The sequence below is a fragment of the Strix uralensis genome, chromosome 23, assembly GCF_047716275.1.
Source record: "Strix uralensis isolate ZFMK-TIS-50842 chromosome 23, bStrUra1, whole genome shotgun sequence".
In the NCBI taxonomy this organism is placed as follows: domain Eukaryota; kingdom Metazoa; phylum Chordata; class Aves; order Strigiformes; family Strigidae; genus Strix; species Strix uralensis.
The window spans coordinates 8560086-8575207 of NC_133994.1; the positions used below are offsets into that span (position 1 = coordinate 8560086).

At 63.6% G+C, this 15122-nt stretch overlaps 1 protein-coding gene across 3 annotated transcripts in view; it reads right to left on the minus strand.

The window, feature by feature from the left end:
- Positions 1-15122, minus strand: part of HSPG2 (heparan sulfate proteoglycan 2) — a 45933-nt gene that overhangs the window by 17815 nt on the left and 12996 nt on the right. For 2 of the 3 annotated variants that reach the window (XM_074892999.1, XM_074892998.1), the window contains 37 exons: positions 14937-15113; positions 14137-14333; positions 13913-14060; positions 13692-13819; positions 13535-13621; positions 13391-13449; positions 13237-13304; positions 12336-12476; positions 10308-10484; positions 10049-10228; positions 9849-9967; positions 9655-9766; positions 9457-9570; positions 9250-9377; positions 9086-9172; positions 8947-8996; positions 8754-8842; positions 8518-8658; positions 8250-8441; positions 7383-7475; positions 7230-7310; positions 6892-7122; positions 6665-6778; positions 6449-6576; positions 6292-6378; positions 4717-4943; positions 4521-4631; positions 4330-4430; positions 2513-2693; positions 2345-2404; positions 2018-2140; positions 1794-1934; positions 987-1129; positions 765-900; positions 531-676; positions 309-447; positions 76-230 (listed from right to left, as the gene is read on the minus strand). In XM_074892999.1, the coding sequence (XP_074749100.1) occupies positions 76-230; positions 309-447; positions 531-676; positions 765-900; positions 987-1129; positions 1794-1934; positions 2018-2140; positions 2345-2404; positions 2513-2693; positions 4330-4430; positions 4521-4631; positions 4717-4943; positions 6292-6378; positions 6449-6576; positions 6665-6778; positions 6892-7122; positions 7230-7310; positions 7383-7475; positions 8250-8441; positions 8518-8658; positions 8754-8842; positions 8947-8996; positions 9086-9172; positions 9250-9377; positions 9457-9570; positions 9655-9766; positions 9849-9967; positions 10049-10228; positions 10308-10484; positions 12336-12476; positions 13237-13304; positions 13391-13449; positions 13535-13621; positions 13692-13819; positions 13913-14060; positions 14137-14333; positions 14937-15113 (4791 nt within the window). The remainder of the gene's footprint in view (positions 1-75; positions 231-308; positions 448-530; positions 677-764; positions 901-986; positions 1130-1793; positions 1935-2017; positions 2141-2344; positions 2405-2512; positions 2694-4329; positions 4431-4520; positions 4632-4716; positions 4944-6291; positions 6379-6448; positions 6577-6664; positions 6779-6891; positions 7123-7229; positions 7311-7382; positions 7476-8249; positions 8442-8517; positions 8659-8753; positions 8843-8946; positions 8997-9085; positions 9173-9249; positions 9378-9456; positions 9571-9654; positions 9767-9848; positions 9968-10048; positions 10229-10307; positions 10485-12335; positions 12477-13236; positions 13305-13390; positions 13450-13534; positions 13622-13691; positions 13820-13912; positions 14061-14136; positions 14334-14936; positions 15114-15122) is intronic. The other variant, XM_074893000.1, reaches the window with a different exon arrangement.

Consider the following 15122-nt stretch of genomic DNA (forward strand, 5'->3'; position numbering starts at 1 on the left):
CACCCAAGCTTACATGGGGCTGTGAATCAACCCCAACCACCCCCCTTGGGGACATCCCCCTCCGTTGTCCCCTACCTGGTGCTTGGCCGGGAGGGCGCCCCCACGCTTGTACCAGGTGACGGTGGCCTGTCCCTGCCCGGCCACCACGCAGTTGAGGTCCAGGCTTTGTCCCTCGGCCACCGTGGATGAGGATGCCTCAATCCGGACGGGGACACCTGAAGCTGGTGGCCCTGGGGGTGGAGGACAGAGCTGTGACAACCCGTCTGGGACCAGCATGTCCCCCCCAGTGCCACCGAGCCCGGTCTCACCGTAGGATGAACCGGATCCGGCCACGACGGTGACAATGACAGACGCCTCCCGGACAGTGGTCCCCAAGCTCGCCCGGCACACGTACTCCCCTGAATCAGCTGCCGTGACATGGGGGACACGGAGCCTGGACCCTGAAACCTGGGGTTGGGGACACGCATCAGTGTCACATCGCAGGGGACAGGGCAGGATTCGGGGCGCTGCCCGTGCTGCCTGCGCCCTACCTGGTGGCCGGCGGGCAGGGAGCTGCCACGCTTGTACCACGTCACGGTGGCAGGGCCGGATCCTGCCACCACGCAGTCGAGGTCCAGGGTCTGTCCCTCGGTGACAGACGGGGACGAGGACTCGATGCGGACAGGTGGTGCCGTCCCTGCAGGGAGGAAAAGGGGGGACACGGGTGGGTTGCAGCCCCCCTGAAAGTGTCCCCAAACCCTGCTGGCGTCCCCCACACGCCTCACCTGGCACCACCGCCACCTCGATGGCGGCACGGGCCGTGCCGGCGGCGCTGGTGCCCACGCAGAGGTAGATGCCACCATCGGCCACCGTCACGGCGGGGATGACCAGTGTGGCGATGTCGGCGTGTTCCGCGCGGGACTGCGGCATGAGGGTGGGTGTGAGCAGCACCCGCGGTGCACCCACACCCCCCTGGGAGCACCCAAGGGTGCCAGCACCCGGCTCACCTGCGGCGGTAAGGTTCCCCCCTGCTTCTCCCAGGTGATGGTGGCGGTGGGTGACCCCGAGACCCGGCAGTAGAGCCGCACCGTGGAGCCCTCCTGCACCTCCGTCCGCTCCGGGCTCACCTGCACCCGGGGTGTGCCAGCCGCTGTGGGAAGTGGGGGGTCAGGGTGGCACTGGGGGGGTGATGGGGCATGGTGGGGACAATGGGGACGATGTGGGTGACATGAGTGAGGCAGGTGATGGAGATGATGGGGATGGATGATGGGGATGGATGGGGACAATGAGGATGATGGGGGTGAGATGAGTGAGGCAGGTGATGAGGATGATGGGGATGATGGGGATGGATGATGGGGACAATGGGGATGACGGGGGTGACATGAGTGAGGCAGGTGATGAGGATGATGGGGATGGATGATGGGGAACGATGGGGACAATGTGGGTGATGGGGACAATGGGGGATGAAGGGGATGATGGAGGTGGTGGTGACAGAGATGATGAGGATGATGGGGACAGTGGGGGTCATGGGGATGACAGGGATGATGGGGTGACAGAGATGTTGAGGGTGGTGGAGATGATGGGGGTGACAGTGATGATGGGGGTGACAGGGATGATGGGGGTGACAGTGATGATGGGGGTGACAGGGATGATGCCAACAATGGGGCTGGTGGGGACAATGGGGCTGATGGAGATGGAGGATGGGGATGATGGGGTGTGACAGCAATGATGTATGTGATGAGGAGGATGGGGACGATATGGATGGGGATGGTGGGGACAAGGGGCGTGACCGGGATGCTGGGGATGACGCTCACCTTGCACGTGGAGGAAGGCCCGAGCCGTGTGCTGCCCGGCGCTGCTGCGCGCCCGACACGCGTAGTGCCCCTCGTCGGCGGGCTCGACGGCGCCGAAACGCAGCGTCCCCCCCTGCACCACCGCCCGCGGCGGCAGCGTGCCTGCGGGGACACGGCCCGCTGTCACCCCCGCTCGCCGTGTCCCCAAGCTGGTGCACCCCCCCTCATCCCCAGCAGGCACCTACCGAGCCACTCGAGGGTGGGTGGGGGGTTGCCGGTGACCACGCAGCGAAACTCAGCCGGCTGCCCCGGTGCCACGCTCAGCTGCGCTGGCTCCACGGCGGCGGTGGGGGCGGCGGCGGTGCCGGCTGTGGTAAGACCCGGGGGGGGGTGCTCAGGGCTCACCGGGGCCCCCCCCATGGCGCTGGGCCCAGGCGGTGGGGACGGTGAGAAGCAGAGAGGGGGGGGGTGGCGTGGCACAGCTGGCAGCAGGGTGCGCGGTGGAGCCCCGGCATGCAGCGGGTTGGGGGAGCGTGTAGACCCCCCCTCGGCCTCCCCCTGCGGTGACTTACCTGGTCTGTGCCCCTCCATAAACTCAACGGGTCCGTAAAACATCTGCGTCTTCGAGGGGGCTGCAAGAAGGCGCCAGTCTCAGGGGACCATGCCCGTCACCCCGGTGTCTGGGCACTGAGTGTGCCCGTCACCCCCCCCCCCAGCATCTGGGCGCCCCGCGGGCTCACCCTGGACGTAGAGCGTGGCGGTGCCCTCATCCATGTCCAGCATGTTGGAGCCGGTGCAGACGTAGACGCCAGCGTCCTCGGGCCGCACGCTGCGCAGGGTGAGGATGCCGTTGAAATCCACGGCGCCGGCCGGCAGCGTCCCGTGGTTCTGCCGCGTCCACACCAGGGTGTAGGCGGGCGACTGGGGGGAGAGAGGGAGAGGCCTGAGGCCATGGGGATGGGCAACAAGGAGTCGCGGGGGGGGCTGTTGGGGATGGAGGGGGCTGCACAGGGGGTACCCGCAGGGGAGAGGTGGGCACCCAAGGGTGTTCACAGAACTACAGAATCATTCAGGTTGGAAAAGCCCCTCGGGATCATCGAGTCCAACCCTCAGCCCGACTCTACAAAGTTCTCCCCTACCCCACATCCCCCAACAGCTCATCCAAATGACCCTTAAACACACCCAGGGATGGGGACTCCACCCCCTCCCTGGGCAGCCTATTCCACTCTCTGACCACTCTTGCTGTGAAACATTTGTTCCTCATGTCCAGTCTGAACCTCCCCTGTTGCAGTTTAAAGCCGTTCCCTCTTGTTCTGTCACTAATCCCCTGGGAGCAGAGACCAGCACCAACCTCTCCACAACGTCCTTTCAGGGAGCTGTAGAGAGTGATGAGGTCTCCCCTCACCTTCTCCTCCTCACACTGAACAGTCCCAGCTCCTTCAATCTCTCCTCACAGGATTTATTCTCCAGGCCCTTCCCCAGCTCGTTGCCCTCCTCTGCCCTCGCTCCAGCCCCTCGAGATCTCTCTCGTATTGAGGTGCCCAAAACTGGACACAACCCTCCAGGTGTGGCCTCACCAGTGCAGAGCACAGGGGGACTATCACCTCCCTGCTTCTGCTGGTCACACTATTTCTAATCCAAGCCAGGATGCTGTTGGCTTTCTTGGCCACCTGGGCACACTGCTGGCTCGTGTTCAGCTGCTTGTCAATGAGAACCCCCAGACCCTTCTCTCCCAGACAGCTCCAGCCACACCTCCCCAAGCCTGTAGCCATGCAGGGGGTTGTTGTGGCCCAAGTGCAGGACCTGGCACTTGGCCCTGTTGAAGCCCATCCCGTTGACGTTGGCCACCGATCCAATCTAGCCAAGTCTCTCTGTAGAGCCTCCCTGTCCTCGTGCAGATCGACACTCCCGCTTCACTTGGTGTCACCTGCGAACTCACTGGTGACACACTCTGTGTCCTTATCGAGATCATCCATAAAGATGTTGAACAGAAATGGTCCCAGCACCGAGCCCTGAGGAACACCACTTGTGACCGGCCACCAGCTGGATTGAGCTCCACTGGCCACCACTCTCTGGGACCGATGTGTTGATGTGTCCCATAGAGTCACATGGGCACCCAAGGGTGTTCGGGGGGTCCATAGGGCTGCATGGGCACCCAAGAGCGTCTCTGTGCCCTGCATGGCCCCGTGGGCACCCAGAGGTGTCCCTCTACTCTGTGGGACCAGCTGGGCACCCAGGGGTGTCCACATGTCTTGCAGGGCCTTAGGGGCACCCAGGGGTGCCTGCATGTCCTGCACAGCCAGGTGGGCACCCAGGGGTGTCTCTCTGCCCTGCAGGGCCCCCTGGGCACCCAGGGGTGTCCTTCTGCCCTGCAGGACCCCACAGGCACCCAAGGGTGCTCATGTGCCCTGTGTGACCAGGCAAGCACCCAGGGGTGTCCCTATGCAGCCTGCATGTCCCTGTGGGCACCCAAGGGTATCCCCGTGCCCCGCACGTCCCCATGGGCACCCAAGGGTGCCCACATGCGCCCCGCCATGCCACACCCCCCTTGGATCACCTTGCTCTTGGCGGTGCAGACGAAGGTGACGTCAGCCCCGGGCTTCACCCGCTGCACCCGCTTCTCCTCCACGGTGACGGTGATGGGTTTGCCTGGAGTCTCTGTGCCAAGACGGGAAAGCTGAGCCCCCCCTCCGCTCCTCCCCTTGATCCCCGTGTGTCCTGTCCCCCCCCTCGGTGACAACGACCTACCTGTGACAATGACCTCGGCGCGGCTGGCGTTGCTGTGCCGCAGGTTGCGGCAGGAGCAGACGTAGACTCCGGCTTCAGAGGGCTGGATGCTGGCGAAGTGCAGCTCCTCGCCTAGAGGGGGGGACACATGGGTGATACCCCGCGTCCCCTCCACCTTGGGGACACCCCGGTGCGTCCCCCAAAGCCAACTCAATACCTTGTCGCCGGCTCTGGGCGCCCTCGGGGAGGGGTCGCCCATCTTCTCGCGCCCAGTGGTAATAGAAGGGGGGGTCGCCGCTGGCCTGGCACCGCAGGGTGACGGCGCTGCCCTGCGCCACCGTGGTGCGCGGCGGGTGGACACGGACAGCCAGGGGGTGCGGGGACCCCCCTGGGACACACGCCTGGCCGCGCACTGTGGGGTCCCCCACGTAGCCAGGTGCACAGCTGTGGGGGAAAAGGGGGTGAGTGTACAGGGGGGGGCACGGGGGGTATAATGGGGGGCATATATTGGGGTGAGCCCACTGGGGTGAGTATGTCGGGGTGAGGATATTGGGGGGGTATTTTGGGGTGACCATATTGGGGTGAGGATATTGGGGGGGGTATTTTGGGGTGACCATATTGGGGTGCATGTAGCAGGGTGAGCCAGCAGGGTGGGTATATTGGGGTGAGCATATTGGGGTGCATATAGGGGGGTGAGCCTGCTGAGGTGGGTATATTGGGGTGAGCACATCGGGGTGGGTATATTGGGGTACATATAGCGGGGTGAGCCCTTTAGGATGCATATATCGAGGTGAGTACTAGGGGTGGGAATATTGGGGTGAGTATATTGGGGTGCATATAGCGGGTGTGAGTCCTTTAGGACGCATATATCGGGGTGAGTACATAAGGGTGGGAATATTGGGGTGAGTACATCAGGGTGGGTATAGCAGGAGAACATCGGGGTGAGTCTATGGGGGTGCGTATATCAGGGTGAGCCCATCGGGGTGGTTATATTGGGGTGAGCACTTTGGGGTGGGTATATCGGGGTGGTGAGCACATCAGGGTGAGTATATTGGGGTTGGTATATCGGGGTGAGCCCATCAGGGAAGGTATATGGGGGTGAGGCCATTGGGGTGAGCACATCAGGGTGGGTATATTGGGGGGACCACATCTGGGTGACTATATCAGGGTGGGTATAAGGGTGAGCCCATCGGGGTGAGTATGTTGGGGTGAGCCCATCGGGGTGGGTATAGGGGGGTGGGTATACTGGGGTGAGCTCATGGGGGTGAGCACTTTGGGGTGGGTATATTGGGGTGAGCACATCAGGGTGACTATATCAGGGTGGGTATATGGGGGTGAGCACATCAGGGTGGGTATATCAGGGTGAGCATTTTGGGGTGAGCCCATCAGGGTGGGGTTTTGGGGTGAGCCCATCGGGGTGAGCACTTTAGGGTGGGTATATTGGGGTGAGCCCATCAGGGTGGGGTTTTGGGGTGAGCCCATTGGGGTGGGTATACTGGGGTGAGCCCATGGGGGTGAGCAAGTCAGGGTGGGTATATCAGGGTGAGCATTTCGGGGTGAGCCCATCAGGGTGGGGTTTTGGGGTGAGCCCATCGGGGTGAGCACTTCGGGGTGGGTATATTGGGGTGAGCCCATGGGGGTGAGCACTTTGGGGTGGGTATAAGGGTGAGCCCATTGGGGTGGGTATGTTGGGGGGGACCACATCAGGGTGGGTATATCAGGGTGAGCATTTCGGGGTGAGCCCATCGGGGTGGGGTTTTGGGGGCACCGGCCACCCCGCCGCGGCTCTCACCGCTCGCAGTACTGCCCGGCGTAGCCCGGCTCGCAGGCGGTGCAGCGGTACCCGCCGCCTCCCAAACTCTCGCAGGTCCTGGAGAACCTGTGGGGACAGGGTGAGATGGGGGTGTGTCCCCTCCCCAGTACCCCCTTGCTCTGGCTCCGGCACTCACTGGTTTTCGGGGTACGGGAGGGGACAGGCGCAGGGCTGGCAGTCCTCAGGGGTGCCGGCGGTGGCATCCCCGTAGAAACCGGGGGCACATTGGTCACAGAAATCCCCTGCCGTGTTGTGCAAGCATCCCTGGGGGGGACACACACAAACTGGGGGGGTCACAGCTGGGATGAGACCCCAGCCCCCCCCAAAAAACCTGCTTAACATCAAGACTTACGGAGCAGACGCCGCTCTCGGGGTGGCAGCTCTCCGAGTGCCCGTTGCACTCACAGAGCTCGCAGTGCCCCAGGTACAGCCCCCCCCCAGTGCGGGTGTAACCGGGGGCACAGTCCTGCCAAGGGGGGAAGAAAAAGGGGGGTTCAGTGTTGTGACACCCCCTCTGCAAATACCTGTGGGAAGGGGGGGTGATGACGGGGATGCTGAGGGGGGATGCGGGGGGCTCACCTGGCAGGACAGCCCGTGGTACCCGGGGGGGCAGCGACACTCCTCCACCTCAGCGGCCGGGGGGAGGCCGGGCTGGGGGGGCACGGCCGTTTCCATGGCAACGTCGGCGATGCTGGATGCAGCCGTGCTGGTGGAGTAGGTGGCTCGGATGAGGATCTCATCCAGGTCGGCCAAAGCCATCAGGAGATGCTCCCGCGTCGCCGGTTGCCCGTCCGGCCGCTGCCAGTATTGCTGTGGGCAGAGGGGGGTGTCAAGGAGGGGGGGGGGGGACACACACCAGCTTGGCATGCCATCGGGATGGGGGACATCAGGGACAAAGGCCACCCGCCCCCTCCTACCTCCCGAAAAATGATCTCGAAGGTCTGGGGGGTCCGTGGGGGCAGGTCGGGCTGGTACGCCACCAGCGTGATGTCATTGCCCTGTGGATAGAGGGGGGTCAGAGGGGGTCCTGGTGTCACTCTGTCCCTCCCCCCCCCCAGGCACCCCCATACCGTGATCTGGATGTCGGCGTCAGGCAGGGGGGCTCCCTGCCCCCCTGGGGTGTAGGTCAGGGTGTAGCGGAGGCGCCCACCATAGGAGCCCACCTGTGTGGGGAGATGGGGTGGGGTGGGGAAGGGAAAAGGAAGAAGAAGGGGATGGGATAGGGATGAGATGGGGGTGGGACAGGGATGGGGACAAGGGTGGGGACAGGGATGGGGAATGGGGATGAGGAAGGGAAGAGAAAGGGGATGAGGATGGAATGAGGATGAGAAAAGTGAAAGGGAAGAGGAAGAGGACGGGACAGGGGTAGGGATAGGGACAGGGATAGGGATGGGGATGGGGAAGGGAGAAGGAAGGGGATGGGGATGGGGATAGGGATGGGGATAGGGATGGGGATGGGGATAGGGATAGGGATAGGGATAGGGATAGGGTTTGGGATGGGGAAGGGAGAAGGAAGGGGATGGGGATGGGGATAAGCAAGTGGAAGGGAAGAGGAAGGGAAAGGGATGAGGAAAGGGATGGGAATAGGATAGGAATGGAGATGGGGAAGGGGAAGAATGTGGAAAAGGAAAAAGGAAAAAGGAGAAAGGAAAAAAGAAAAAGAAAAAAGAGAAAGGAGAAAGAAAAAAGGAGAAAAGAGAAAGGAAAAAGGAAAAAGGAGAGAGGAAAAAGGAGAAAGGAGAAAGGAAGAAGGAAAAAGGAGAAAGGAGAAAGCAAAAAGGAGAAGCCAGGAGATGGGGGAGGCTGTGCCCACCTCCCCCTCCACAGACCCACGGGACGAGCACCCAGGGGTGCCCATGGGGAGTGGGTGCAGCCGCTGCCAGGCTGGGTGCTCCCACAGGCACCCCTGTCCCCCGGGGAGGGAGGCACCCCCTTACCTTGTCCCCCTGGTAGGGCGGCGGCAGCTGCCAGTAGTAGGAGTCGGGGGGCAGCTCCCCAAAACGGTCGTAGGTCAAGCGGGGTTGGGGGGTGCCCGGCTCCACCCGGAAGCCGGTGCCCACCCGGGTGCTGCGCTGCCGGTTCACCAAGGCAAATCCCTGGGGATTCCCGGGAGCGAAGGGCGTCCGGACCTACAGGGTGGGGATAAGGGTGAGCGGGGTCGGGGACATCTGGAGACACCCTGGGGACATCGTCGGGGACACTCACGGTGCCGCGGGCGTAGGCGGTGCTGGCGCAGTGCTGGACGATGCCCATGCAGAAGCAGGGCAGGCAGCCGGCCGGCTCGCTGGCGCTCAGGTGGAAATGGTGGGGACGACAAGTGGCACAGTGGGGACCCTCCACGTTGGCCTTGGAGGGGGGGACGGGGACACAGGGTGGGTGTCATTGCCTTGTCGTCCCCTCCCAGGGCTTGGGGACATGCTGAGGAGGGGGACAGGGCTCACCTTGCAGCGGCACTGCCCGTCGGTGTCGCAGCCCTCGCCGATGCTGCCGCGGGGGTCGCACTGGCACTGCCCGCTGGGGACACCCGGCTCTGTGGGGCGGGGTGGGGGGACATGGGATGACAGCCGTTAGGCAGGACCCCCCCTCAGTGCCACCACGGGAGACACCGCCTCGTCCCCTCCCTGTGACACTCACCTCGGCACGGCTCTCCCCGCAGCGGGTCCCCCACGTAGCCAGGTGAGCACCTATGGGGGGAGCATCAAAAAAAATCCAGTGAGGGGGGGTTGCACCCAAAAAACCACAACCCCCACCCCACTCCAGGTTCCCCCGGCACCTCTCGCAGAGGCGCCCGCTGTGTCCAGGGGCACAGGCGCTGCAGGTGGGCTGCCCGTCTGTGTCCTCAAAGCAGCTCTTGGTCACTCTGCGGAGGGGACAAAGGGATGGGTGAGCCCCTGCCGGTGTCCCCAGGGACGTAGAGGACAAGGGGGTGGCACCTACTGGGTGTCACCGTGTGGTCCATGGCAGGGACAGGGCTGGCAATCATCCGGGGTACCCCGGGTGGCATCACCGTAGTAGCCGGGTTGGCACTTGTCACATTGGGCACCTTCCGTGTGATCCCGGCAGTCCTGCAAAGAAGAGGGGTTACGGTGTCGGTGACACTGCCATGGGGATCCCTGGGGTGTCCCCTCACCGTCCCCAGCTCACCTGGCAGACACCGGTCTCAGGGTGGCACTCGCCGGCGTGGCCGTGGCACTGGCACGGCTCGCAGGTGCCCAGGTAGAGCCCGGCAGTGCTGCGGGTGTAGCCGGTGTCACAGTCCTACGGAAGGGGCACGGGGACAAGCAGGATGAGCCACCGCTCAGTGTCCCCAAGGCCAGGGTGAGGGGACACCGAGCGTCTCACCTGGCAGGAGGCACCGCGGTAACCAGGTGGGCAGGCGCAATCCTCCACCTCCAGCGCTGGCGGGCGGCCGGTGGCGTGTGGCACCGCCACGTCCAGGCTGACATCGGCCAGTCTGCGGGGCGAGAGGGGATGTCCCCACCGCTCTGCTCGCCTGCGTCCCCGTGTCCCCCGTGTCCCCTCCCCATCCCTGGTACCTGCTCTCCTCCGGTTGATCGGAGTAGGACGCCCGGATCATGAAGAGGTCGACGTCAGCCAATGCCATCAGGAGATGCTCACGGGTGGCATCGCGCCCGTCCGCCCGGCGCCAGGCACGCTGCGGGCACAACCGGGGGGTGACCACCGTGTCCCCAACCTCATCCCAGGGTAGGGCGGGGGGACCCCCACCAGTCCTCACCTCGCGGAAGGGCACGGTGACAGTGGTGGGGACACCAGAGGCGGGTTTGGCATCGGAGAAGTGCTCCAGGAGGATGCCGTTGCCCTGCAGCAGGACGTCGGGCTGGCGCGGCAAAGGTTGGGCACCCGCTGGTGCCCGGTGTGTCACCGTGTACCGCAGCTCGCCGCCATACGATGTCACCTGCGGGGAGGGATGCAGCGAGGCTCAGCCGGGCTCGGGGATGTCCACCTTGTCCCCCAGTCGGCCCCAGTGCTGGCACCTTGTCGCCGGCGAAGGGCGCGGGCAGCACCCAGTAGTAGACGTCACGGGGCAGCGTCTGGAAGGCGGCAAAGAGCAGCTCCCGCGGGGAGGAGAAGCGGGCGCCATCGCCCACTGTCCGCGTGCCGGCCAGGTTGGCCAGGCTCAACGGCGGCGTCTCTTCGGCCGTGAGGAGAACCTGGAAGGGGAGTGGAAAGGGGCTCGGTCGTAGGCATGGCATGGTATGGCACTACAGGGCAGGGCACAGCACATCAAGGCATGGCACGGCACAACATGGCTCTACATGGCCTGGGATGGCACAGCGCTACATGGCACAGCATAGAAATGCGTGATGAGTCACAGCACAACACGGCATGGCATGGCATGGCACAGCACAGCACTACACGGCATGGCACAGCGTAGCACAAGAGGGCACATGTTACAGCATGGCACAACATGGCATTGCACAGCACAACATGGCACAACACGGCACGGTATGACGTGGCATGACATTACACGGCACAGCATGGCATGACATGGCAAGACATGGTGTATAATGGCATGGCATGGCTTGGCATGACATAGCATGGCAGGGCATGGCACAACATGGCACTACATGGCATGGCATGGCTTGACATGACATAATATGGCACGGCATGGCATGGCAAGGCATGGCATGGCACAACACGGCACTACATGGCATGGCATGGCTTGACATGACATAGTATAGCACAGCAGGACATAACACGGCACTCCATGGCACAACATGGCACTCCAGGGCATACAAGGCTTGACACGACATAGCACGGCAGGGCAAGGCACAGCATGGCATAACATGGCATATAATGGCATGGCATGGCTTGCCATGACGTAGTATGGCATGGCATGGGAAGGCATAAGATGGCATAGGACATCATGGCATGGCTTGACATGACATAGTACGGCACAGCAGGACATAACACGGCACTTCATGGCACAACATGGCACTACACGGCATGGCAAGACACAGCATGGCATAACGTGGCAAATAATGGCATGGCATGCCTTGACATGACGTAGTACGGCATGGCATGGCAAGGCATAACATGGCGTAGAACAGCATGGCATGGCTTGACATGACATAGTATAGCATGGCATGGCACCACATGGCACTACATGGCATGGCATGGCTTGACATGACATAATATGGCATGGCATGGCATAGCAAGGCACAGCATGGCACAACATGGCACTACATGGCATGACATGGCTTGACATGACGTAGTATGGCACAGCATGGCATAACATGCCACTACACTACACGGCAAGGCTTGCCATGACGTAGCACGGCACGGCATGGCACAGCACGGCAAGGCACTCCATGGCACAACATGGCATATAATGGCCCGGCATGGCACAACACGGCACTACATGGCATGGCATGGCTTGATGTAGTATGGCACGGCACGGCAAGGCGTAACATGACATAGAACGGCATGGCATGGCTTGACATGACATAGTATGGTGCAGCATGGCACAACATGGCACTACATGGCATGGCATGGCTTGACATGATGTAGTACGGCACAGCATGGCACAGCATGGCATATAATGGCCCGGCATGGCACTACATGGCTTGCCATGACATAGTATGGCACAGCACGGCAAGGCATAACATGGCATAGAACAGCATGGCATGGCTTGACATGACAGTATAGCAGGGCATGGCACAACATGGCACTACACGGCATGGCATGGCTTGACATGACGTAATATAGCACAGCATGGCATAACATGGCGTATAATGGCATGGCATGTCTTGACATGATGTAGTATGGCAAGGCATGGCACAACACGGCACTCCATGGCATGGCATGGCTTGACATGATGTAGTATGGCACCGCACGGCATGGCAAGGCACGGCATGGCACAACACGGCACTCCATGGCATGGCAAGGCTTGCCATGATGTAACATGGCACGGCATGGCACAGCACGGCATATAATGGCCCGGCATGGCACTCTATGGCCCGGCATGGCCTGGCACGGCCCGGCCCGGCGCGGGGGGGTACCTGGTGTCGGCTCCAGGCGGAGCTGGCGCAGTGCCGCGAGACGCCCATGCAGAAGCACGGCAGGCAGCCCTCGGGGTTGGCCGCGCTCAGGTGGAAGGTGCCGGCGGCGCAGGCGTCGCACAACCGGCCCCGCACGTTGGGCTGCGGGGGGGTGGGCGCCGTGGGTGGGGGGTGCCAGGGGGTGGGATCGGATCAAGTGGGTGCTGGGGGACTGGGAAATGGGGTGCTGGGGTGGGGAGGGGGGGGGCTGCCGGGGAGTGGAAATGCAGGGGGTGGGACTGGGTGCTGGGGGGCTGGACTGGGTGCCATGGGGGGGTTGGGATGGGTGCTATGGAGGATTGGACTGGGTGCCACAGGGGATCAGACTGGGTCCCGGCAGGGACTGGGATGGGTGCTATGGGGCGGGGTTGGAATGGGTGCTGGGAGGGGTCAGGCTGGATGTCATGGGGGGGTGGAATGGGTGCTGGGAGGGGTCAGGCTGGGTCCTAGGGGGCAGGGGTGGCAGTGGGTGCCCCAGGGATCGGACTGGGGGTCATGGGGGGGTGGAATGGGTGCTGGGAGGGGTCAGGCTGGGTGCTATAGGGGGGTTGGAATGGGTGCTGGGGGCAGGGGTGGCAGCGGGTGCCCCAGGGATCGGACTGGGAGTTATGGGTGGTTGGAATGGGTGCTGTGAGGGGTCAGGATGGGTGCTATGGGGGGTTGGCATGGGTGCCGGGGTGGATCAGGCTGGGTGCCCCAGGCACTGGACTGGATGCCATAGCGGGGGTCAGACTGGGTGCCCAAGGGATCCCACTGGGTGCCACGGGGGGTGTCACACTGGGTGCTTCGGGGATCAGACTGGGTGCTGTGAGGGATGGGAGCACCCAGCCCCCCCCCCGCCACCCCAGGGCCCTGCCCCCACCTTGCAGCGGCACGTGCCACCGGCCGCGTCCTTGCCCCCGCGGGCGTCACACTTGACGAGCTCCTGGCCTGTGGGCAGCGAGGGTGAGGGTGGGGGCACCCCTGGGTGGCTCGGGGGGGGGGGTGTCACCCCACAACCAGCACCCACTACTCACCGATTGGGGTGCACTTGCCACCTGGCTGGATGGGGTCTCCCTCGTAGCCCGGGGCACACCTGTGGGGATGGGTGGGTGATGGGTGGGGGGTCTCGGGTGGGGGGTCTCGGGTGGGGGGAGGTTATAGGGACACGCCCCCCCCACCTCTCGCAGCGGCGGCCGGCGTAACCGGGTGCGCAGGCGTCGCAGGTGGCTTGGCCGTCCGTGTCCAAAAAGCACGACTCCGAAAACCTGCGGGTGACAATGACGGTGACATAGCGGGGCTGTGACATTCGGGGGGTCCCCTGGGGTTGGCACTCACCTACGAGCTGGCTCAGTGTAGGGACAAGGACAAGGGTGACAGGCGGTGGCCGTGCCCTTGGTGGCATCGCCGAAGAAGCCGGGTTTGCACTTCTCACACTGGGGACCCTCCGTGTTGTGCTGGCAGTTCTGGGGGGGACACACGCACACGTGTGGCACGGAGGGGGGTGACAGCGTGCCACATCCCTGTCCCCTTGTCACCCCGCACCCCCCCTCCCTTACCAGGCAGTGCCCAAAAACGGGGTCGCAGGTGCTGGAGTGGCCGTGGCAGCCGCAACCGGAGCAGGTCCCCAGGTAGGGTCCCCTCGTCACCCGCTCGAAGCGGGTGGCACATCGCTGGCACGACAGACCCGTGTAGCCCACGGGGCACCTGGGGACACAGCGGTGTGACGGTGGCATCGCGGCGGCGGTGACACCGAGCCCGCGACCTCGCTCCCGGCAGTCACCTGCACTCCTCAACGTCCCCAGCTGGCCCCAGGCTGGTGTCACTGGGACTGGTGACATCCATGGCCACGTCGCTGAGCCCCACGCTGGCCATTCGCCCGTCATAGACCGCCCGGATGAAGATGCCCTCCAGCCCCTGCAGCACCAGCAGCAGCAGCTCCCGGCTCACCGGGGCACCCTCCTCATCCTCCCAGTGGTCCTGCCAGGATGGTGACACTGGCGTCACCCCAGGGTGACCAGCTGCCACCATCAGCATCACCTGCTTGCCACCACTGGTATCACCTGCCCACCACCAGCATCGCTTGCTCATCACCACCAGCATCACCCACCCATCAACGGTATCACCCACCACCACCAGCATCACCCACCCATCACTGGCATCACCCAACCATCACCAGTATCACCCACCCACCACCACCAGTATCACCCACCCATCACCGGTATCACCCACCCATCACCAGTATCACCCAACCATCACCGGTATCACCCACCCACCACCACCAGTATCACCCACCCATCACCGGCATCACTCACCCATCACTGGTATCACCCACCCACCACCACCAGCATCACCCAACCATCACCGGTATCATCCACCCACCACCACCAGTATCACCCACCCATCACCAGCATCACCCACCCATCACCGGTATCACCCACCCACCACCACCAGCATCACTTGTCCATGACCACCAGCATCACCCACCCACCACCACCAGCACCACCCATGACCACCAATATCACCCACCACCACCAGCACCCACCCACCATCGCTGTCACCCCCCACCCAGCTCCCACCCACCTCAGTGAAGGGCACGTGCCGCCAGTTGAGGACATCGGGCCGGGTGGCCCCGACACGTGCCCGCAGCTGCCGCCCGTGGCCCCGCAGCACCACGTCAGGGTGGGTGGTGGGCTCGGGGGGTCCCCGCCCCAGCCGGTACCGCACCCCGTAACTCAGCGCTCCCCCGTAGGCATCCACCTGTTAGCA